Below are 25,727 nucleotides of genomic sequence, written 5' to 3' on the forward strand. Positions count from 1 at the left end.
TAAATATGCTAAATGACCTTCATTGATAAAAATTCCATCATTCCACCACAATTTTAGGATATTTGGATTTTAAGTTGTTGCCTCAATTAGAGCAGACTTCCCTCATAGGGCATGCATATAAAAATTTGTCTAAAAAATTCAAGAAAGTTTAATTTGTTCTCAAGCGGCTATTTTTTTGTAGATTTGATAGGTGGGTTTGCTCCAAAAAAATATTTATTGAGTATCATAGATATCATAGAAAGGCGATCATCAAGTCTCCCCAATTTTGAAGATTGCATGCGCTGTCGAATTCCATAGCAAAAATCATTCATGAATACGCACAGCAAGTTGGAAAACCTGCGTATTTTGGAGTAAACATATTTAAAAGTTCAGAGAGCATGGTCCTCATTACAAGCAGGAGGTCGAGGGTTCAATCCCAGGCTCGTTGTACATGAATCTCCATAATACTGTTGTTCCTGTCGCAATAAAAATTCAAAAAACATCCGTTTCACCTATGACAAATCGTAGAGTTCTTTGCATCTTTCTTAAGTAGGTGTTCAGCTAATCCAATGATCGAAATTTTCACTCATTCTCACGAGAAGAGAATGCTCATTCACGCAGATTTTCGCCGAGAAATAATTTTCAGAAAAGAAAAACAGGTGTTAAGAGTGATAACCATATTTCGCTCACTTCCATTCGCGTAAAAATTGGATTTGCTTGCAGACTACTCATAGTTTTGAATTGTCCTGCTTTTTAAAAATATTGAGTAAAATTTCCGTGGGGTTAAAAGAGAGGGCAATACAAATTTACTTAGTCACAAAGTAGATAAAAGTTAGCGAGTACGATTTTCGTTTCTCTTCTGAGTTTGTTCTAAGTGAGTGAAAGATGTTTTCCGCCACAAATTACGAAAAAAATATTCTCATCCGACCCAAAAACGCCTGATTTCGTCTCATCGAACTTGCAACTGAAATTGGAAGTCACTATTTGGTCACTTTTACTGCAACTGAAAGTCACTATTTGGTCCCTTTTTTCGTCAGCTTTGGTCACTAAAGTCACTATTTTGAGTGGCTTCAGTCGCTACCAGCCCTGAGGCGTAGAGAATACCCACAAGCATCAGAAACGCTTTTGCAGACGATACCGCCAGTACCACCGCCCTCATCCGCTTCCTAAAATCAGGGGCCTATATCGTCATATCGAGACACAATTTTCATTCGGGTGTCCCGAATAATATTTCGGGTATAAGCCCAAGAATCCGAGGAGCACGGGCACTCCTTGGCTTCATCCAAGGTTCCTCCAGTGATCGGGCAGCCCGGGAACCCCAACCCGGGGCTTAAGTCGCTTTAACACTTCAACATCGTCTACAATCATGACTCATGACTCATCAGCCGAGCAAGTTCCTCAAGTTGCTTGTCAGAATACCCAAAAGACTATTGCTGAAGTGCTGCGTTCTGACTAGATTTCAATTTTGATACACATATCGTCCTGCCAAGGGGCCCTCCTTAGCCGTGCGGTAAGACGCGCAGCTACAAAGCAAGACCATGCTGAGGGTGGCTGGGTTCGATTCCCGGTGCCGGTCTAGGCAATTTTCGGATTGGAAATTGTCTCGACTTCCCTGGGCATAAAAGTATCATCGTGTTAGCCTCATGATATACGAATGCAAAAATGGTAACCTGGCTTAGAAACCTCGCAGTTAATAACTGTGGAAGTGCTTAATGAACACTAAGCTGCGAGGCGGCTCTGTCCCAGTGTGGGGATGTAATGCCAATAAGAAGAAGAAGAATCGTCCTGCCAAACAGGCGAACTGAATCATATTAATCGTCGGATTTCTTTTCCGTTCTAAATTATTTTCATTGACCAGAGGACAGAGGGCTGAATTCTGAAGATTTTAGGGTTCTGCCGTCGCATCAAACAAGAATAATCATCTCCGGAGAACAGCGCAACAAATACTTACGATAAGATACCGACTATAACACCAATGGATTGGCAGGTTTTCAACCGAAGTATGGGTTCTCCCTGCTTTTGACGGTTACCTTTTAAATATCTTTCATCTGTCCCGTTCCTGTTTCGACCAGTGTTACGACCTAGTTTTATTCAATTTTAATGTTTTTAGTGTTAAGGCTATCTGTTTTTCGTTTTTAATTTGTCGTTTAAAACAATAACTGTTGTTAATATCAAAAACCTTGCTTACGGAAGGTCCCTGGGTGGCTACTAAGGGTATGCGATAACATAATGTTTCCAGACGAAACGAAACGAAACAAAATTAGAAATGCAACTGTTGGATCGGAACAAAACGAAACGAAATTCAAATTTTCTTCCGAAACTTCGAAACGAAACGAAATCCGGGTCCATTTGATTCGAAATTTTACGAAACGAAACGAAATTTGATTTTTTTTCCGCGAAATTTTTATTAAATAGTTTTTTTAGCATTATATAAATAATGCAAAAAACGAATAAAAAAAATCCGCGGAGAAAATAATTTTGTTTAAAATTTTTAGAATCAAGGTCGTAGATTTTTTTCTCCAATATAAAATTTTGATGCGACAAGATTGAAAAATTCGGAAAATTATTAGGATTTTCAAAATATTCTTCAACAAATTCGAGGAAGTTTTTTTATTTTCTTATTCATTTTAATATTTATCTATTATAACCCCCTTTCCCTTTGACCTTTCCGACATCAGTAAGGGCCTTAGAGTAAAATCAGCAGTGATTCAAATCGTTCAGGGCTGCCAATTGAAATATGAATCTGAAACATTAATTTTCCCAGCAGCTTTTCTAGATTCATTTTTATATGAGTCAACTGTCAAAAAAATAAAACTGGTATAACGCTTAGTTCTATTTTCTGCAGAATTGAACAACGAATGAATCAAAGATTCAAATAATTTTTAAATGGTTTTGGTGTATGAATGCGTCATTTTATCCACGGATCAATCCACTTTGCAATTACGGAGCCTTTCTGGGCCGCAACATAATTATTTCATTAAATTGAAAATTTTAAAAACATGAATGGAACACTGCTGGGGAAACGAGCGAGTCTGTTCTATTTTGCTCCAGATTCAAACTAGAATAGTGGTCGAAAATTTGGAATGAAACTGAATCACTACTGATTTCACTCTTAGGGCAAAATCAGCAATGCTCATTTTGAATATGAATCTGAAACATTTATTTACCCAGCAGCTGCTCTAGATTCATTTTTTATACCAGTCAACTGTCATAAACTTAAAACTGAGCGCAGTTCTATTTTCTGCAGATTTGAACCACGAATGAATCACGAGTTTCAAATATTTTGGTTTATGAATGCGTCATTTTATCTACGAATCAATCCACTTTGCAGTTACGGCGTCTTTCTTGGCAGAAATTTAAAAAACATGTGTTGGGGAAACCAGCGAGTTCGTTCTATTTTGTTCCAGATTCAAACTAGAATAGTGATCGAACATTTGAAATGAAACTGAATCACTACTGATTTCATTCTACATAATTGTTACCCAAATGCCATAGGGAAAATCTGGCTTAATTTTACAAAAGGACATAGGTAAGTAACAGATCACTTTGGATCTATTCACCATTTTCAAAAGTATGCCCCTCGCCATAAACAACGTGAGAATCACTTGTCATAAGACGAGTTTGTACAATCCCATTTAATTCCACCACTTAATTGTACCTTGACAGATACGTATTTCGACCTCAACAGTAAGGTCGTCTTCAGTGTCTCGTACTTGACTCGACTCAATGAGAAAGTCGAGTCAAGTACGAGACACTGAAGACGGCCTTACTGTTGAGGTCAAAATACGTATCTGTCAAGGTACAATAAGGTGGTGGATTTAAATGGGATTGTACAAACTCGTCTTATGACAAGTGAAGATATTGCACTAAAATCTCAAAATAATTTTCTTATCGTGAGAATATTCATCATTTAATATCGCTTAATATTTGCAACAGATTTTATATTGATTAGATCTGTTCAGCATTTTAAAAAGTATTACAGATTCAAAGTGCCACCCCTCCATTTCAATTAACATCTTAAATAAAGTCTCCAGGTAAATTTTCGACCAAATTCAAGAAGATTTATTGAATCTGTAAAACTTTCCAAAATGGTCTTTTCAACAGATTTAAGCAGTTGATTGCAATACAAAACTCGACTTTTTCAATTTTTTTACTAAGGTCTGTTGGAAATATTAATTTTTAAATTCAAAGTAATTTTTTTACGTTGTGAGTTTTTTATGATGAGGGGCATTTTTCATCCATCACTTTTTTTATGGAGTTAGCCTTGGAAGATAAACGAAAATCGTGACTGCTAGGTAGATGAAAACCTTTTTTTGTTTCATGACTTTTTCACAATTTCTTTGGTGCGTGGGATGCGCTGACTCTAGCAACACTTTCACTCTATCGGCATATAGGCATTAGCTTACAATGGCTAAGCGTCCCGGATTATGAGGAACAGTTTACTCGCCTCGCATTTCCTGGTGCCCCGGAAACGTTCCAAATTCCATGATGAATCTGTAAAGCCGTTATTTCTGCAGCTCAGCAAAATAAAGAACAAATTTCCGTAAAAAAAATACGGTTGTTTGCTGATTTTAGCAATAAAATGAAAGCTAGGACATGATACATGTATAACAATTCAATTGAGACTGCCTTGTTGCTATTCAGTCAGTAGCTCTGAAGAGGTGATCGCCAGTGTAACCTAATTAATTTGACACAGAATCTTCCAAATACAGGTCGTACTCGATTATCCGGAGTATCAATTTTATTTTCACTCCGGATAATCAAATCCTCCGGATAATCGAATCACCATAAAAAAAATAAATCTGCAAAAATCTGCAAAAATTATTTAGAAAAAAAAACCCTGAATAATCCACCTGCGGCATCGGTGACTTTCTGGTGTATTATGGAAAAATAGTATTTTTGCCATAACTTTTGAGTCCATAATCCGATCCAGCCAACTTTCAATATGAAATGATTAGACAGGATTTCCATTTGAATGCATCTTGTTGGTTGAGAATACGTGCAAAAAAATGGCTGGATTATTTACGCGCTTTTTGTACAAAAAATAGTATTTTGGCCATTACTCATTTTATGCCAACAACTCGAACGCAGACCTTTACGATTATTGCTAAATATTAATTGTTAAAAGCAGCAGCACGTCCAAACTAACAACAAACTGCCCTACGGAAAACACACCGCACCGGCACGATTGTGACAGAAAATCGGTATGATGTTGAAACAATTGAATAATCTGGATCTGAAGGATCTAGAAAATGTGAGATAATTATAGATTTCCAAAAAGTACGGAATCAAAAATATCTGAAGGTAGAAGTTTAGACCATGACAATGATCTCAATCGGAAAGATATGAATCAGTTCCAGAATCCGAAATAAATGAGATATCAGAGAATGTCTCAAATCTGGAGCATTCTTAAATCTGCAAATATCTAATAATCTACTAAATCAGGAAAACTTCTGAAACGTCACCATCTCCATTTCATTGCTTTCAAACAATGATTGTTTAAACTGAATACTTTCAAAAGACAACGGAAACGGACAATACTCAGTAGTCCAGTGAGGATTATTTCGCTTATCGAAGAGTTTCCACAACTAGAAGAGCACAAATCGAACAAGTGCATATTTCATACACAAATCAGTTAATTTAAATAAAAATATAGCATACCAAAACGATGAGATCTACTCTACACATTATTTTACTTCACTGAATAATATTATTTAAATTAACAAATTGAAAGCTGAATTTAGTGAAAGAATTTATATGTATAAAATATTGAGTAGAATTTTAATGGTTTTATTCAGCGGCGCAGCCGAATTTTTTTTATTTTATGGAAATTGTAATTATTAAAAATTAATTTCGAAATTCCGCTAAATTCCGTTTAATTTCGTTAAAAGAACGATTTTTCAGTCGAAAAATTTGAAATTTAACGATACGAAACGAAATCAGAAAAACAGATTTCGCCACACTCCGCGGAATTTCGTTACGAATGCGCTAAAACGATTTTTTTTTCGAAATACCGCATATGCTTAGTGGCTACTTTGGTTTAATCAAAGTCAAAACTCATATTAATAAAGTGGGAAAAAAATCTATCGTGATATCATTTAGGAGAATTTTCAATCTATAGTTACGAGTGGGAGTGAAACTACCCTCGTAAAATGAGCTAAACTAAATATCTTGTACGATGATTGTCTCAGAACCTCAGAACCTTGCGGCAAACACATATCCAGATGCACATTTTTGCTTCAATCAAAACTCCAATATGCCGATTAAAATTTGACAATCAACATGAATGCATTTAGAAATTAATTCAATGTATAGTGTTTTGCATCGAAACAATGTTTGTTAAATTTTGTAAGTCTTACGAATTATTTTATGTTTCATATATGACGATTCTGCTAAAAAACAATTGGAAATCTACCACTTCAATTTTCATTCCTCAAAAACCGGTTATTCTATAATTGCGATCTATTATCTCTTCAACTTACATTGTAATCTTCAAAGTATGCAAGCCCATCATAAAACGTGACTATTAGCTACTTAACTTTGCACGTGAAAACCAAACTAAGGACCACTTGAAACCCACGGATATCTCTAGCACAAATCGTATATATTCGCTATCCGCAGCTGTCTAATCCACAGTACATCATCTGCTCGTCGACCTACCCGGTACAGCCATGGCCTCTCTGTTCACCGTATTGGCGATTGCCAGCGTCCTCGCCACAACCACCCAGTCACTACCAAGCCCCAGGAATTCGCTGCGCCCATGGTTCAACCCGCTGTTGCGCTCTTCGGGCCGGATCGTCGGAGGTTACGAGGTGGACATTGCTGACGTGCCATTCCAAGTGTCACTTCAGCATGGTTTTGGACACTTTTGCGGAGGATCTATCATCAGCAGCACTTGGGTGCTGACGGCTGGACACTGTACCGGTAGTACCGACGATCCGCAGATGAGTGTACGCGTCGGAACAACTCTGCACACATTCGGTGGAGAACTGGTACCGGTTAAGCGTGTCATTCGGCACCCGGCGTACGATCACGGTACTGTCGATTACGACTTTGCTCTGATGGAGTTGCAAGAGGAACTGGATTTAGAGAAAGGCGTCTACGCTGTTGAACTGCCGGAACAGGACGAACCAGTGGAAGACGGCACTTGCCTACAGGTTTCCGGATGGGGTGATACCCAAAACGTGTTTGAGGACGGTGTGGGACTCAGAGCCGCTTACGTGCCTTCAGTTAATCAGGAGAAGTGTACCGAAGCGTATAGTTCGTTCGGAGAGATTACCCCGCGGATGTTGTGCGCTGGTTTCGACAAGGGAGGTAAGGACGCTTGCCAAGGTGACTCCGGTGGCCCACTGGTCGAGGGAAACAAACTGGTCGGTGTGGTGTCCTGGGGTAAGGGCTGTGCCGAAGAAGGATATCCCGGTGTTTACTCTCGGGTGGCCACAGTTCGCGAGTGGATCAAGGAGACCAGTGGAGTGTAGGGAAGGAACTCTAAAATCAAAATGGATCAATTTATTCTAATAAAATGAGATCACGATCCAATGTCTTTCGGAAACTATTCATATGTTGTTTTCTATGTCATTATATCACGTACGGAAACATGTCCTTGCGGGTATCATTCCCATACCCGGTATAGTCATAATTTATGATTGGATATAAATTATTCTGGCATTGATTCTATCCTTTTGTTCTCGGTCTACAGCTGGTCGGTTCGCTATGGAAATGGAGTTCATTCATTCCATCAGAAAGGGTATAACTAAATGATGGCACAGAAAAGTGTGTCACGAGTCCCATTTGGGGTACATAATTTATTGATCTCAGAGAAAGATAACGTCATGACAGATATGAATGGATTCAATAGCTAATTAACATTGGTTAGGCATACCTTGCACAAGATTTGATACTTTTGTATGACAAGACTGGATTTCCAAAAAAACTACTTACTTAACTCTCAAACTAACTTTCACAATAAATAATTATTCGTTTTAGCGGAAAATACATAATTATTTACAAAATCTTCTTTTACCTTTTTAACTCTTAAAGTGTTTTTCGGCAGCATTTAGTTTGGTTGTGTGGTTTGGGGTGCTCCCGAATGCTGCTGGTTGCTCTAAACCCTAGCCACGACAGTAATTGATTAAAAAATGATGGCTGTTGTGCAAATGACATTAATTGTGAATGCGATTCTGAACATATTGCCTAACCATGGTATACATATATGTAGCCAAATCAATAGAGATCCCGAACATGGTGCAGCAGTGCGCTCGCTATGATGAAGCCGTTTTAATCAAAGCTTGTTGCGTGTTCTCTCATCAAAGTTATGATTGGATTTGCCCAGGTATGTGTGTAGTATGTGGGTATGTGCAGCCATAAATTAACTTTGGAATGAGTTAATTAAGTTGTCGGCAGGGAATTGAATCTGGTCGCGTTCATTCGTATGTGTGTGCGTACGTTTAAGTGCGGGTGGATATTTTAATATGATTTTGAATTCATTATCTTTGGAATCCAGCAGCTGCAACAATTAATTGTAATGAATTGAATTAGATTTTTATTTCAATTTGAATTATTTGTCCATTTTTTTGTTGTTCTACCTTGATTGCAAAAATATATCAATCCGAAAAAAAGATTGTAATTTCCATGTATGTCTAACTATTTGTTCAACGCCATGCTAAACAGTGGAATTCGCATCAGCCACTAACATTCACAATAACACGTCATTTCAGTTTATTATATGTATTATTTTTGATTTTCTCGCACACAAAGTGTATATAAATTCTATACTTTTCTATTTCGAGTCATAAGATTATCACCCATTTGATTTAAAAAACAGTATAGCCATATTTCTAAGAACCTACATATCTCTAAATCAACTTTTTCGTATACAATTTCAAAGCTTGTTTTCGCCACTGTTTTCTTCCGAAATGACACAAAGAATGCCGAGAATTCCGTGAAAATAATGTTTTCCGGCGATGAGCTTTCACACTGATGTCAACAAAAATATGTCTTGAAACTGGGGTTGCCTTCCTGTTAGTTTTAAGACGGCGTCATCGTCGAGCCCAATATAGATAGAGTGAACAGTCTGTGTAGGGAACTGATGCTAGTAAGATTATCTTTCAGTAATCTTGGTTTACCATTTGGTTCGAAGAAAAACGAAATCTAGTTTCTCAATACAATTTTAATCTAAAATCATCTTCAAAGGACATACGATGCATATGAATGCTATGAAACGAAGTGAGCTAAAGAGTGACCACGGTAAAATTGCGACGTTTAAATTTATTCCCTGAGAATCAGGTTTTTCGACGGCCAAATTATAACTTTTCGGATACGAAATAGAACTATTTTGTTACTACTTGCTTTCTATACTTTAATCATACGTAATCTAGATCGACTCTTTACTTTTTGTTCTGTTTTGTTCAAACATATTTTGCCACATCATGGACGTATGCGATTGGTTTGCGTTCAAAGTATCAGTCATCATTTAGTAATTTTAAAGAAAAACAAAACACGCTTTTCTTCATTTCCTAATTAAAAATCGGCTCTCAAATATTCTTCGTAATGTTTTATTACTCAGGAAAACAAAGAACTTACAATTGCCTATATTTTTCTCGATGTCTCGAATCTTTCGAAGTGAAAGATTCTGATTTTCGAGTCTGTTTTGTGAACAACTACATATTTCCAAAGTTTAGCACCATACGAAACCCCTCTTCGTGTGTTGCAATTCTACCGCAGACACCCTTTATTACCATTTACAGCTCGATTGGTCTTGCTTACGTTGCATATCAGGATAAACTCGCCTCGTAACAAACGATTGCTCAAAATTAAACATAATATGACAATAATATGTAGGGAGGAAAACAGTTCACAGGTGACGCAGCCCTTTTCCGCTTCATTTTTTTGTAGCATATAGGCTGAAATAGTTCCTCGGTATTAGGTTATTAATATGATGAATGAAAATGACGTAAATTCCTTTCAGTTTTTTTTTCAGTTACAAAAATCAGCTGAGACAAAACAGTTAGGTAAAAAATATAATGCAATAGCATTACATGGCCATTGTATTCATACCAAATCATTAGTAATGGGTAAAAATTCCTATTGAATCATCAATTTGTATCCATGCCCTCGGAGAATAGCTTTATACGATGTCCCGATAGACGTTGATGTGTATGCAGACAATACGCTCCGAGGCAACTGTAATTAGCTTTCTCTAACGAGATGTTTAGAATCACCCACTTGTTGACAGAAAAAAAAAACATTTCACAGAAAACTTGCAGTTCACTGGCTGAAAGAGCCGGAGAAAAGCTGTCCAAGTTAGCATGGCGTAACGCTCTCCATGACGATAGCTAACCAAGTGGGAGGTACGCCGTTCGGCATTAAGCATTATATTCGTTTAGCATAATTAATTTAAAACACATTTTCTAACATAACAGTTCTTCATACTCAACAGCAAGAAGCTATTTTATTAGAAGCATTTTACGTTATTTATAGTCAGAATGTATAGTTTTGTGTTTACCCGATAAATTTAATTCAAAATAGGAGATGATTCCTTCTACTATTCCTACCACAAAGTCGACGGCCGCCTCCGGGTTCTCTCCTTTTGCATTCGTGTTGTATAAGCATCATAATATACTTTGCTTTACTACTCGGTTGTATTGAGAAAATCGCGTTCGTTCGTTTTTTTTTTGTTTTAAATCAAAATACACGGCAGACCGTTTACCAAAACGAACCCTGCCACACTCCCTACCTTATATATCCAACATCCCAGTAATTTCTCGTGGAAGTGCAGATGACTCGTCGGCTTCTATCAAAGCGAGTATCACAGTCAACAATTTCCTACCTATTCCTTAATTGACCAGCATTCGGACACGGCCGGCGCTGGTATTGCTTATTTTGGGTCACCAGCTTCATATTATTGAAGATGATGTTAGTCCCAAACTTCATCTGCTGGTTCTTTTTGTAATTACAGCTGACCTGGCAATAACGGAGTAGCAACCGTGGGCGGTCAGTCATGCTCATGCTCATATGTTGAAAATGCAAATGATAAATGAATATTAAACTTTGTTATAATACTTTGTCGCATAATATGTTCTTCATTCGTTGTTCTGTTCTTATATAAATAACAATTTTTATTATTATAACAAAAGTTGTTGTTAGGATGCTATTTTATGTTATGCAATTTTATAGGAATTCTTGTGGCAAACAGGGAAATCGGCAGGAGAGAAAGCAAATATGTTGTATTCATATCATTTGTTCAAAGGTTCAAATAAAGAGTCGAAAAATACAAAATAATGAAAGAATAAATAAGGCATATGCTTTTAAAACTTGGTATACTTTTTCTTTAAAGCGCAGAAGAACGATAGAATTTGTTTCCTGTGGGCTTCACCACTGGCGGAGTTGAACTGGCACGTGATACATCAAATTTAATATTTTTCCTTAAATTTGAATATACGCGCCAAAATCTCTCTAAAAACAATTTAACAATGAATTTTCGAATTAGTTCCTGCAAAAATTCTCGAAGGAACTACCAATAATTCGTTTTGAAATTCTTCCATCGGGAATTCATCTAGTTCTAGAGATAATTTGAATCCAGCAATAACTTTAAAACAATCCTCAAGAAATCCCTTCAGTATTCCATTCGGAAGTTTCTCCTCGACGTATTTCCATTGTATATTCCTTCAGGGATTCAGTGGAAAACTACTTCAGGAACTATTTCTGCTATTCCTGTAGAAAAATTCTCCTAACATTCTTTCATGAATTTCTTTGGAAATTCATTCCAAAATTCCTTTGAAAATTCCGTGCAAATTCATATTTTGGACACACACAAACTTCGGACACCCAAATGTGTATCGAAGGTTTTTTTGAAATATTTCACAGAAATGTTGTTACTTGCTCGTCCAAAGGAATGCATGTTTGGAAGTAATTTCGTAATACCGTGGAGAATCAAATTTCGGACACACTCAAACTTCGGACGCTTCAATTAGTATGGGAAATTTTCTGAAATATCAAGCTGGGTAGAAAGAAGTAATAGATTTAGCATGTTTTAGTATAGCTACATTCTTATAAGATATGCTAAAGCAATGCAACGGAATGATTAAAAGACTGTTTGTGCGTGCAGGTGAGAATTGTTTTCAATTATTCTTCCAAGTACTGTTTAATCAGGTGTCCGATGTTTGAATCTTTGTGTCTGAAATATGAATCAAACTCCACTGGTGTCCGAGGTTTGAATCAAATGGTGAAGCCGACCTTTTTATAAATTGCAAAACATTCTTCGGCAATATCTTGCACATATTAAATACGTTCAGATCCAAAAGATGAATACTTCACTTGGCGATTGCAATGGTGATTTAAAACACTGTGATTAAAAATGTAGGAGTAAATCAGGGGATGATTATATATCAGAAAGTGCTTAAGCGTCCTAGTTTGAGTTTAACGGTATGTAATTTGGAAACACAGTTACCAATTTCTTGAAGGTATATTTTATAGAATTCTATGAGGAATTTCCGAAGTAATTACTCGAATAGTAATTCAAGAATGTTAAAAAATCCTTCATGAATTTACTTGAAAATTGAAATAATTATTATTGAAGGAATTTCTGTAGAAATTTTAGAAAGAATGGAATTTTCGAAGGAATGGAATTTCCGAATGTATTGCTGTAGTAATATTTGAAGGATTTGCTGAAAGAATTTTTAAAAAAGAATTTCAGGTATGATTTCTTAAAAATTCTTAAGACGAAAGAATTCCTTAAGGATTTTTCGTAGGAATTGCTAAAAGAAATACGACTTGCGGACCCTCCAAGAGACTGCGTGGTTGGCGAAAGTGCAACCATGGACCGAGCTGAATGGAGAAGTCTTTATAGCAAGCACAGGAAAATACCCGGTCTTAGTCTGATGATAAATAAAATAAATGCTAAAGGAAATATTCGGACGAATTATCAAAGGTTTTCCTAAATATGGTTTAGTGATGAAATTAATTGAATAAAAAATCAAAATGCACCCAGATTTCCGAAGCAATTTTACAGAGTAGTTTCAGGGTGAATTCTCGAAAAAAGTTGCAGAATGACCCTGAAGGTATATTTGAAGGAATTCCATGGGGAATTCCCGAAGCAATCACTCGAGTAGTATTTGAAGAATGTTAAAAATTCCTTCACAAATTTACTTGAAAATTGCTATAATTTTTAGAAGGAATTCCTGTAGAAATTTTAGAAAGAATGGAATTTTGAGCGTAATGATTTATACAAAAATTTAGAGGTTTAATGCTAAACAGTGTGACGAAGGGGAGAGGGAGTTGAAAATCGATCATTTTTACGTGACGTACTTTGTGAATCTTACTTGCAGCTGAGTGTAGCCATCTCAAACACCGTTAGAGAATTGGTAGACTCGATGATCCGTTCTGTTTAACTTAACACACAAATATGACGTCCACTACTTCTTGAGATTTATAGAAACCCCAACCCCCTTTCACTGTGTCACGCTTTTTTGTATATCTAGTATATGAACTGTCAACCCTTTAACCCCTCTGTGATTCATTTTTTGACGATTCCAATGATGCTGGAATAATAGCGGTTTAGGGGCTTCCAATTCTGAAATCTCACTTGAAAAAACTCAAAGGGTGCAGCCCAATCCGGGTTGGTACGCAAAGGTGATGTAGGACTGTGAAGCTATACGAAATGGAGGGTATTTTTCATCACAATTTGCTTAAATGATTTATTAGCATTGTGTAATCTGCTCGGAGATGTCAACTGAATCAAGAAACTGAAAGTAGCTCCCAGTAGGATGAACCAGCCGTGGAAAAGTGAACGACTCATCGAAGGCATCGCCACTTTCGAAGCCACTCTGTTCATCTTTCCAGTGGATGTCATCAGAATCCTAGAAGATATTATGCTCAAAAATGTCCGGAATGTAGGAAAAATGTTAGAATCGGAGGTGGCGCGAAACCAAACACAAATATATTAATTTGCAATCGTTCGACTTCCGCCCGCAATGGAAGCGCATATGCATCGTTTTGCTATAGCGCTGGTGGCAAAGTGAGCGGGACTTCAAGAATAAATTACAAACAGTCCTTTTCTGGACTTCTGGGTTATTTATCCAAGAAGAGGTTTTGACTGTTGGGAAGAATTGTTTACCCAAATAAAAACAGACTGTTCGGCTGTTTTAAATGACAATGACGATTTTGGAAAGATTTATTGTTTTTTAATAATGCGCCATTTGAAAAACTTCAGGTCAATCTCTTCACCTCCGCTTAAGCCTTTAACCAGGTTGAAACGTATGGGTAAGCTTACCAGCTTAAATGTTAACTGAAGGTGAAGAAATTGGCCCTAAGGCAGTTAAACGACATTTTTCACTAAGGTGAAAATTTTTTTGGAAATTCTTTTCGATTTGGCTGTCGTCGACGGAAGGTGAAAGTTTCTGGTATTGCTCTTGGTTTTGTTTCGTTAGTCATTAGAAATGATCGATTTTTCCAGGTTACCATCGTTTAGCGACGACAGAAAGTGCCCTTTGGTAGCACAACCCAAGCGCGCGCGTCGGAGGGAGATGATGCAATGAGTTGAAATGAGTGTACTTGTGAAATGAGTTTGTTCAAATGGATGGCGTCAGTAAGCAGTCAAATGAAATTTCCTCACAAGATTTTGATTTGTTGCTGAGGTTGAAATGACGACCACCAAAGCAGACCTCCACCACCACCTGGATGATTTTCCTTTGAAAATGCTACCAGAACGCCTTCGATGCTGCTGTGTTCGCTCCGCTGCGTCCGCTCTGCGCAGGTAAAATCTCGTTCAACCGCTCTCAGCGAAATCCCGGATCAAAAAGGTCTCGCGTGCGCTGGAAAGCCAGATTTCTTGTATTCAATAAATTAAGCCTGTTAAGCTCCGCTTCTTTGTGATCTGATATAGGTGTAAACATAATGTCATAACGATTAACGAAGGGCGGGGTTTAATGGAATTACTTCATTAGATATAAGAAAGCCTTTCGACGCGCGTTGTTTCATTTTGATCGGGATTCTGCAGACAACGGACCATTCTGAGAATGACAGATTCTGAAAATCCTAAGAATTTCTTTCGCAAGAATTCTGAATTTGAAGCTATGAGATGTTGGTTATCTAAGATGCGTATTGTTGTTGCAAGGAATAATGTCACGAAATTTGACTCAAGTCGAAGTTTCTTCATATTACAAAACATTATCTCTTGGCATTCGTCTGTCCGAGCGACGTTCACCGATGGGTGGCGGTTGACGTAGATAGATTTCCACTGAGGTATGTCTTTCATTGATAATATACAAAAGCCACCATTTTTATACAAAAGAAGGTTGATCTGACTATCCGGAATAAACTTTCTTCAAAGTACCAAAACTCAAAATCGTAAATAGCGAATTTGATAGCGCGTCGGAGGAGAGATGATGCATGGTAAATTTGAATTGATGGAATCACTAACAGTAACTAAGCTACTACGCCAAACCTGATGTCATCGAAACAGTCCATTTCGCGATCTAACAATTACTTTTCATAAAATGTTGGTCCTGAGAAGAATCCAATTTTTCTTTTCCCAATGCTCGCTTTCCAACTAGCTGACACCATAATTTGTGGCTAAATTTTCAGCACATCGGCACCGACGGTGCGTGATCGCCACAGTGCTATTTTTATGGCCAACCCTTTCTCTTACCTAAGGAAATGCCAATTCGTTGAGGTTGAATGATCTGCAGCAATACATCGAACACCACCACCAATGCGATGGATTTCTTTTTGAAAATGTTATTAGCGCCCTCCGTGATGCTGTTGTAGTCTGCCTGGCAGCGATCGCTTTGATGCGTCTGTTCTGCGTGAAACCTTGTTCAAACTGAGGATTAGATCCAAACCCGCAAGTGATTGATTTTTGATGTCTGTGCTAGTGATGCATGTACGTGATTGGTTGGTTGACCTATTTCTAAACTTTTTTTTATCAATTATCAATAATAAATAGTTAAACATCAGATTTTCAAACAAATACGAAGAAGCGTTGACTCATCCTTGATCGAGATGGTCCAAAAAAATTAAAACCTATCGAGAAACATCTTAGATATTGAAGTTTAAAGTCTATCATATTTTCGTGACGGTCCCCTGATTTTCGCAATCGTAAAAGTGTATCCTTCAACACCCAAAGAAAAGAAACATGACGTAGTCCTACGTCAAATCCCAGATTAATCCACCCTATGCGTTGATGGAGGCCTTTCTCGTGTGTTATAAAATAGTATTTCGGGCCATAACTATAGTGGAAACAATGGAACAGGATTCTATGTCGAATGCAACTTGTTGCGAGCAAAACCAGTTAAGGATAAGTGCCATTTTTACGCAATTTTCTATGCAATTTGTATTTTGGCCATAACTTTGGGACTTGTTATAAGACAACCATAATTTGACTCGACTCATTTAGTACGGACTTAGTACAGACACCGAAGAAGACCTTACTGTTGAGGTCGAAATAAACGTATCTGTCAAGGTACAATTAAGTGGTGGAATTAAATGGGATTGTACAAACTCGTCTACTTATGACAGAGTGAGGATTTTCCACTGAAAAGCTCAAAATAATTTTATTAACATCACTTTCGATCCCATAGTCCGATCTGGCTAAATAAATAGGAAACAATGGGACAGTATTAACTGTTTCGAATGCAATTCTAACAATTCCTAATGCAGCTAGCTTTATACCCGGTTCAAAAGGAAACTTCATGCAAAAAGTCACTATTTGGTTAATTTTCACCAAGTGCATTTGATAGTCACTGTTTGGTCAATGTTTTTCAACAATGTTGGTCCCAAATCACTATTTTGAACGGCATTCATCGCTACCAGTCCTGATTTTGTGTTACGTAATAAACGAACGCTGATACACATTTGCAGGCAAGTATCAAATACGAAACACTAAAGACGGCCTCACTGTTCAGGTCGAAATATGTATCTGTCAAAGGTACCATCAAGTACCATAGAAACAAATAATGAAATTTAAACAGCACGTGAAATAGTATCTAATGTAAACATAAACTGTATATGATGTAATCACAACAGTCATGTAAATTTAAATTAACCCTCTACAACCTAAATTTTGTTTTTGCTCGTAAATCAGTATTTTGCTTTCTAAAATCGGGATCTAAACATTACGGTTTTTGGTATTACAAATTTTTAATTCACGATTTTATTAATTTCACCCTTTTATTTTTTAGAATTTTTGAATAATTTCTTGAATCTATTAATTGTTTTTGATTTTCGACATAATTAGAGTTTGAAAATTCTGGTTCAATGCTGGGATTTTTGCAATTTTTCCGTTCAATGCTTTGACTTTTTTGTATTTTTTGACTCTCAGAGTTAATTTTTTATTTTCCAAAACGAGTTGGATAAATATTGTAGAGTGTAATATTCACCACTATAACCTTCTATTGAATAAGGTTAATTGTGAAAAATATTAAACTACATATATTTCTACTCTTCAGTTGCATAAGATAAAAAAAACAAGAGAATCAAAAATATTACTAAATTTTCAATATTTTTTTTTATAAATGTGTGGAAATTTGAAAGTTGTCTCTAAACCACATTTAAACATGCATTGAAGTTTATATTATTGATCAACATCAAAAATTTTTCAAAATCTGATCAATTGAAAATTATAAAAATAATCAAAATACCCCGTCTAAAGGCGGTCTTGGGCACTAGAGGGTTAATATTAGTTTATGATTCAATTAAATCTAATTTATTTTTACACGATCATGTAAATTTAAATTGATTCAGATTTAAAATCAAAGCATTCATTCGTTTATTTTTGCATTTATTTTCATGCTCCAAATATGTTCATCAAAATAAACGTAAATTTACATAATATTTCTAGTTGTGTAGAATTAAATGGAATTTTACGAACTCGTGTTATGACAAGTAAAGACTTTCCACCAAAAGCTAAAAAAATCTTATCAAATCATGTGATTTCACTTTCTTCACATAGAACATGAGAACATAATCTTGCATGTTTGTACAATAGATTGCGGAAGACTTCTTTTTAACGCTATTTGGATTTTTTTTATTTGTTCACGAGATTTTCTGCCCAAAGCTTTGAAGAAAAATGTATTTTTAACAAATAAGTGATGTTATAACGATGTTTTCCTGCTGAATCGCAAACGCAGGCTTACGCATAAAGGTTCGATAAATTAAATTTGGATATGGTTTAACCAGCACTGAACCAGAGCTTCGTAGAACAACTTTTCTGCATTTGCTGTTTTGCAGCAGCATACAGAAAAATTTTGGGTCACTACCAAAATTTTTGCGATTTCGTGCGCATATTTTTAATCAACATCGTTTCTGCTTGATTTTTTCGCCGTAGTTTGTTTGGAGAAGACGTTAGATATGAAAAGGGCCTTTTTTTTTTTTTGGAGAAAATCTGTAAAATGAATAATCCACCTAAAAAGTGAATTTTGCTTAACCATCGAAACCAGATATGAGCCTAGTGTCTTCAGGAAAGCCAGAAGCAGATGGTATTTCGAGCCACTCTTGCCAAAAAGAGGCCCCATACCTATGACTTCTATATAGTACGAGATATGTGAAGCATTTTCTGTGAAGGTCCACTGAAATCAGTTTTTGAGCTTAACTTTTTTTTCTATGTTTCAGTGCATTTTTACCACTTTCTACAAAGTTGTTTGTTCAACAAAATACACGTTTTGTAAAAAGATTGGCGAAGCTCTATCTCTTGAAATTGAAAAGTTATTTGAGAAAATGTCGTGGCTTTTTTCCTAGGGGTGTTTTAGAATCGTGTGACTTGTTCCGCGCAAAATGGCGCACAACTTTTTAGTACACACTGAAACTGCTGTATGTCTACTCTTACCCACTGGTTGAACTCTTTGTGTTTGCTACACGAAATTACACGTGAGTTAAATAGATTTCCAAATGTCCCACTTTTTTCTCTACGTGCATACACTAAGTTTATGTAAATGCTATAGATTCTAAATAAAAATTGTTCTTTTGATATGTGTGTGCCAATAGGCCAACAGTATATTGCAACACTATCATATCTAACGTCTTCTCCAAACAAATCTACAGCAAAAAAAATCAACAGAAACGATGTTATTAAAAAAGCGCACGAAATCGCCAAAAAGCAACACTGTGCAATGGTTGGAATTTAAAAAAATATATATAAATAATAGAAAAATTAAAGCTTTTTTGGTTTAATTTAAATTTATGTTTTTCCGTGTTGGGAAAATTTTCAAATATCGAAAAAAAGCCAGAATTTGGAAACATATGTACACTGGCCAACATGCGGAAAGTTATTCGGTGAATTATTCGAAATTGGGTAATATTTTCGGATTCTACGTAGAAAGTTCTCCGAAATATCTTCAGCAAATTATTCAAATTTTATGCGGCAAATACCTTTGAATTTCTTTGCTATAAATTCTCTAGAAGTAAATAAGACTAATTCTTTTTAGGAGTAATTCTTAAGAATTTTCGCTGTGGAATATTCTTCGGATTTTTTTCCGCGGGATAATAACGACATTTTTTTTCGGAATTCTTTGGATATTCTGCAGACTTTCTTCTGGAGATTCCAAATCCATCGATATTAAAATATGATTATGATTGATGGTGATCCCGTAAAAAAAATATCCGCGGTGAGAAATTGTAGATCAGCAGGGCGCTGAAACCAAAATGTCCGCGGCGACGCCGCCGCGCTTGCCATCCAGCGTTTATTAGATAAGAAAATGTACTTTTTCAGATGTTATCACATATCGCAGAGGGCACAAACAGCATCAGGATTGAGGAATCCGTTGGAGCCACCAACGCTAGACGAAGTTAGAAAAGCTGTTCGAGAGCTGTAAATCGGCAATGCCGTTGGAAAGGACGGGATTCCGGTCGAGCTTCTCCACACTCCAAAGCCCTAAGACAATAATTTTGAAATAACACTCAGTTAAAGTATTGGTCAACGTAGTTCAGCAGTGCTGGCAGAATACACGATTTTTTTCATATGGTTTGAACAATCAATCTTCGAAGCGTTATAACTTTTTTCGCGGATGTTTCAACAACGTACCATTTTCAGGAAAAGTTTTTTCGGTATTCTTTGCCATACTCTTTTTCAACGCATTATACCACTTGGTTTACGATAAACTGAGGCCTCTAGAAGTAAAAATGCAAAAAAAAACCTTTTCCCATACTAATTTCCATACAAACTTCAAACGCGACGCGGATAGCGTGAAAGCAACCAATCGGGCCAAAATTCTGCACAGTAGTTTGGGTCCCATAATGGTTTCAAAAAACCATTGATTTGAAAAAACGACCATGACGCCCCACTCTAATATATAGTGATAGGAAAACTAAGGAGCGTAGAGCAGCTACGGCCGCTATAAAGCGGACAAGAACCAGAGTAGCCAAATACGAGTTTTGCCATCGATTTTTTTGCAGACGGCAAAAGCTCCCAGTTCGACGAAAGGGATAAAGTCGTAACAAATGGAGTGGGACAAGAATGAATCCGAGGACGCCCGTGAAAGACGCAACAGACCAGTTACTTTCCGACAAAACTGATCAGCTGAAACGTAGATTCGAGTAACTGCTTCAAGTTTCGACGTCCGATCAACCATCAACATCTCAGCATGAGCCACCAAGGGTGCGACGCCCCATTACTACAGGAGATAGAAACAGCCGTCTGAAGCATGAGATCCAACAGGGCTCATAGGGTCGATCCTTTAACAACTTAGCTGGAAGATCAACAATGGCAATGTCACCTTAAAATAATTGAAAAACCCGACGCTTCTCCATTCAACTCGAAATAATTCCCACTTCATCATATTCATATTTCCTATGCGTTTACATGCATTGTAGTATCGTAGTGACTGGTATGGGTAATGGTTGTTGCTAAGGTAGTTCAATGAGCACTTGAAGAAAGCTGGAGTGCTATATACGAGCACTGTGCTGACGTTACCACATTCGTCGAGTAATCCTTAATAAACGTGGAAATAATTAGTCATCTTCCGTGGTAAAACCTTCTTCAATTGTCTAAGCGCTAAACGCTTGAAAACTGGTTATCTGTAACTGAGTAAAACTGCATATTGTTTTATTTATTTTTAACACAGCTAAATGAATGTAAATTTCAGTTTATTTGAGTTCGAATAGTGTGGTCAAATGTCACTGGGCTTTTTAAAACAAGCGAATAAACCTGGAAATATACATTTTTTTTGCGTTCAAAATCTGAGTTCAACTACAAGAAATAATGCTTTATCCAGTACGATAGTTAACCATTTTTGCACTTATGCACCGTTTTTGTCATAAGCAATTAAATGTGTAGATTTTCGGAAAATTCCTCGAATTTATCTGGAAAAGTATCTAAACTGAAACAGGCAAATCATTAATATATTATTTAATTCTGTTTCTTCCATTCCAGGTTAGTACTTCGTGACATCAAGGAAAACAATATACTCTGACAGGTTTATGCAACCCGGCAACTATCACTAAAAGGCTATCACGTTACATCACTGCTGATCTTCGGGGAATCGTATTTTCCACTATCGTTAACTAATGAATACCATCGCAACCAGAACGTCGATACACGCCATACCAACAATCAATCCTTATAATTGCGGTATTTTACGAAAGTCTCAAAGGTCCTTTAACATTCACATTTACTTCTGTATCGTTTATAACGTTGTCAGTTATCGTTACATCGATTGCCTCACGCCAAAATAAGAACATGGAGGGCAACTTGCCCTGCAACGAGTCATAAACATTTCTATTCATCTTACCCTTGCGAGTCACAAACCGTGGTCAGTGCCGTCATTCTTGTCTTCTTTGCAGCGGCGAAGGAAAGATAATACGGAGCGGAAATACCGGAACCAGCGACCAATACTAATCAGTCGGATACAAAAAAAGGTCGTTTGATGGCGCGGTGCGGTGTGGGTGGGTTGCTGCACGCGATTCCCGCGTAGGACAGCAACTGATGAGCATGATGACCACGATGATGACCGGTGGCGATAAGGGAAAAGCTTCCGGGAAATCCGAGTATAGCGCGGTGGCGTGAGTGTTTGTGTGTAATGCGGAGTTGTCGCTTGGGAAATATGCAGAATTGGTTCCGAAGGATACGACATCAGGTGAATTTTGCTGCATTTTGACAATTAATTACACAAAAATAAAGATGTAAAATGAATGTGCATTTCTTTATAATTGCGGTATTATTCTTTCTGAAGGTTTATTATTCTGAAGCTCTATCTCAGTTCATCGATTATCATCAGTATTGTTACGGTCATTTTCAAAGATGGGGCACTAGTGGTATTCATGCTTCTTTTGAAATACTATTCCAGAATGCTATCAGAAATCAAGGTGCGGTTGATTTTTTCGTTCGAATTGAACCTCGAACCTCAAGATTTTTTTTTCATGTTTTTATTATGGAGACTTTCAGCCCGAGGCTGGCTCGTCTCCGCTACCTCAAGATTATATCCAACTGATTCCTGAAACTCTTGGAAATAATTTAAAAAATGCACTGAATCAGTGAATACGAATCAGGTTTAACCAGGACAGTTTAGTCATATTCACGTGATCCTAAACTAAGGATCGTAATCCCAGAAGTTATTTATAAATCGATTTGATTTAGTATCGATATACTTCATTCGTGAATGATTCTATTTTATATTTACCTCTTAGATAAGAAACTGGATGTTAATAGGTTGTTGTCAATCCAATCCAGATCCAGCAAATCCGCGACACTTGATATTTTGCGCTATATAACCCACTCCACTGTTCATCCAAATTGCAGTTCAAACGTATACCTAATAGAAAATGGCTCGCTTCATCGTTTTGTTAGCAGCAAGCTTTTGTGCTGGCATTCTTTCGACCGATGCTTCTCATCCCTTTCCAGTCCAGTAGTGGTCGCATTGTTGGTGGATTTGTAGTCCCCGTGGAAGACGTCCCCTTTCAGGTGTCCCTGAGCTGGAATGGTTCCGACCACTTCTGCGGAGGTTCGCTACTTTCGAAACGCTGGGTGATGACTGCCGGCCATTGTGCTTACCCTGAAGATACAAAACTAAAGGTGCGCGTCGGTTCCAGCCAGCATGCTTCCGGTGGTCAACTGATCAATGTGAACAAAATCTACCGCCATCCGGAATATTATGCGGTTAAAATTGACTACGATTTTGCACTGCTGGAGTTGGCAGAGGAGGTACAGTTTTCCGAACGCTGTAGTCCCGCTGAACTGCCCTCGAGTAACGACAGAATTGAGGAGGGGACTTGCTTGCAGGTTTCCGGTTGGGGCTCTACCCAGAATCCGGCCGAGTCAAGTGATGTACTTCGGGCTCTTTACGTTCCGAAAATATCCCAGGAAGAATGCACTCGTGCTTACTCCGAGAAGAACAAAGTAACTGATCGCATGTTTTGTGCTGGTTATTTGGAGGGTGGTAAGGACAACTGTCACGGTGATTCTGGCGGTCCACTGGTCCGGGGCAAGACCCTAGTCGGCCTGGTATCCTGGGGAGTTGGTTGTGCCGAAGCAGGACATCCTGGAGTGTACGCTAGAGTGGCCGCCGTTCGCGATTGGGTGAAGGAGATCAGTGGACTGTGAAGTGGAACTTCGACTGTTACATTAGTAATGAGCGATGATAGATATCTTAGTTTTGTATGATAGATAGATAATTTATTTATAATTTTATTTCAAATATACCAAAAATAAAACTCCAGAAAAATATTCATCTCTAGTGTTTCGATAGCCCCGTATTTTCTTACGATTTGTCTTAATAATTCTGATATAAAATTCTATTACAGTAGTAGTCATCTATTTTGGCAGTATCCTCTTTTCAATTACATTTATTCAAATATACTATATTAACAACACAGTAGCGACGCGGTGTCACAAAGGGCAAGCAATGTAATAAAGAGACCTTCCGAGGGGTGTTTAAAAGTAGAATGCAATATGCAGTATAACATGTCGAAATAATATGCTAGAAATTATCCTTTGACTCCATTTCTTGATACCTTAGTATGAAAAAAATTAAAAAAAAAATTATTCAAATAGCTAAACATTGTAAATTAAGTGTAATTTTTGCAATTATGGCACCCCTTGGTTATCGTTTTAGGCGTTAGTTACCCTTTTGTGACGCAAGATGGTGTGATTATGCTGTCCGTTGCTCCTAATATATGGAGATTTATGAAGTGAGCTATATTGTTAATATATTATATTTGATTTATTTTTGATAACATTAAAAACTGAAAAATTTCCGAATGTTGAAGCCACAAATAATCGTATATCAATTCTTCACCTCTATAAAGGGTGTAGATATAATGATTCCAAACGCTTCAATTGTTTAGAAGTTTGATCTACTGTAAATTATGTACAAAGGTGTAATTTTTACGCATCAATGAAGATGACTCGGGCAATGCGGGATTTGAAAGTCAATGCGGAGAAAAATCGGGGATTTCTCGAAACTTCACAAAATTCCTTTCGCCTAAAATTTGAATAATTCTGCGATTCTTTTTCAACATTCGCAATTTATTTAATCATTTGATTCCCCTGAAGAGGGGTCTCGAACCGCCTTAATAACATTTCTTCTTGTCTTCAAAAACATTCATATACTAAAATGTGGTTCCGTTTGCTTGATTAGTGCTCGAGTTATGTAGAAATTTGTGTTTCATCTATATGGAGACCCCCTTTCCAGAAGGGGAGGGGGGAGATGTCTCGAACCACTACAGAAACATTTCTTGCCTTTCAAAACTTTTACATGTTGAAATGTGCGTTTTTATTAGAGCAGTATGAAAGACCACCCAGGAATTACTCAAGAGATCCTTCGGAGATTTCTCCAGAAGAGATTCCTAGAAAAATTTCATGGGATCTCCGAAGGAATTTCCTTGGTGGAATCTCTCCAGAGGAAATCCTGGAGAAAACTCCGGAGGAAAACTCCTCTGAATTTGGTTGATATTAGATCAAGTTAGAGCGATTTTTAAACTGATTTTCTTATAAAAATCGTTTTTATAATTCTGTAAACATCTTTTGGAACTGATTTTTTTTAACATGATGTTTTGTTACATTTTTTCATAAATTTAATACTTAAAAAATTAATAGAAATAGATTGTTAATCTGTAGAAAATTCTCGTATTCCAGTAGCGTGACATCTCTTATCTTCTGCCGATGAAAGGCCCACTGCATTTTTAATGCCGACGGTAAACCATCGACAAGCTCCTGTAGCAGGGCAACGTTGTACATACGCTCATCCAGTTGGCACACTTGCATGCTCGCACAAAGATTTTGTACCGAAATACCTACCAAAGTGGATAATTTCGAAGAAACCTTCGGTTGTTCGACGTAGAATGCTAAGAATTGTGTTCCGCAAAAGGATCCTAGCAAGCAAAGGCTGGGCATCAGGTCTTCCATTTTGGTTTCTTCAACTGGAGCGTAGGAAGGGGCTTAGGTTTATTATATCTTCCATCTCCAACAAACTATTCCACAGAACTTCATTGGTGATTTTTCTTGTAAAACTGCTTGTTGATGTCCGCCGAAGACGTAATCATTCGATGGCTTTGAAGATTCGTATCGTTTTGGGTTATCCTTTGCTCGCATATGACGTGTACTACTTGCACCATCCTCGAATTCCGAAGCCACCTTCAGAGTATATGTAACGGAGCGTGAGATCCGCTAATTCGAGTTCACTGGGATTTGAACTGAAAAGATCGGCGGAAACCACGAATCTCCGGAGTGCGTAGCTTTTTTTTTCTGTGCTAGCAACTAGCGGATGTATTCTTCTGATTGAAATTCCATTTTTTATTCTCCTCCAGCTCCTTTCTTTGCACTA

The 25,727-nt window shown here is 37.2% G+C and overlaps 3 protein-coding genes across 8 annotated transcripts in view; all 3 read left to right on the forward strand.

Annotated features, from left to right (window-relative positions):
• Window positions 1–25,727, forward strand: part of LOC134225461 (beta-arrestin-1) — a 295,165-nt gene that overhangs the window by 104,830 nt on the left and 164,608 nt on the right. The gene's annotated exons all lie outside the window — the stretch shown is intronic.
• LOC134225459 (trypsin 5G1-like) lies at window positions 6,596–7,534 on the forward strand. Its single transcript, XM_062705547.1, has one exon. It carries the CDS (start codon window positions 6,651–6,653, stop codon window positions 7,455–7,457), a length of 807 nt encoding a protein of 268 aa, XP_062561531.1. The 5' UTR covers window positions 6,596–6,650; the 3' UTR covers window positions 7,458–7,534.
• Window positions 22,718–23,798, forward strand: LOC134221001 (trypsin 5G1-like). The gene has a single exon (XM_062700173.1). The coding sequence runs from the start codon at window positions 22,787–22,789 to the stop codon at window positions 23,504–23,506; it is 720 nt and encodes a 239-aa protein (XP_062556157.1). The 5' UTR covers window positions 22,718–22,786; the 3' UTR covers window positions 23,507–23,798.

The sequence above is a fragment of the Armigeres subalbatus genome, chromosome 3, assembly GCF_024139115.2.
Source record: "Armigeres subalbatus isolate Guangzhou_Male chromosome 3, GZ_Asu_2, whole genome shotgun sequence".
Classification (NCBI taxonomy): Eukaryota; Metazoa; Arthropoda; class Insecta; order Diptera; family Culicidae; genus Armigeres; species Armigeres subalbatus.

What these genes read in the sequence shown, in the direction of transcription:
- LOC134225459 (XM_062705547.1), top strand. Translation starts at nt 6,651, where the DNA reads ATGGCCTCTCTGTTCACCGTATTGGCGATTGCCAGCGTCCTCGCCACA.
- LOC134221001 (XM_062700173.1), top strand. Translation starts at nt 22,787, where the DNA reads ATGCTTCTCATCCCTTTCCAGTCCAGTAGTGGTCGCATTGTTGGTGGA.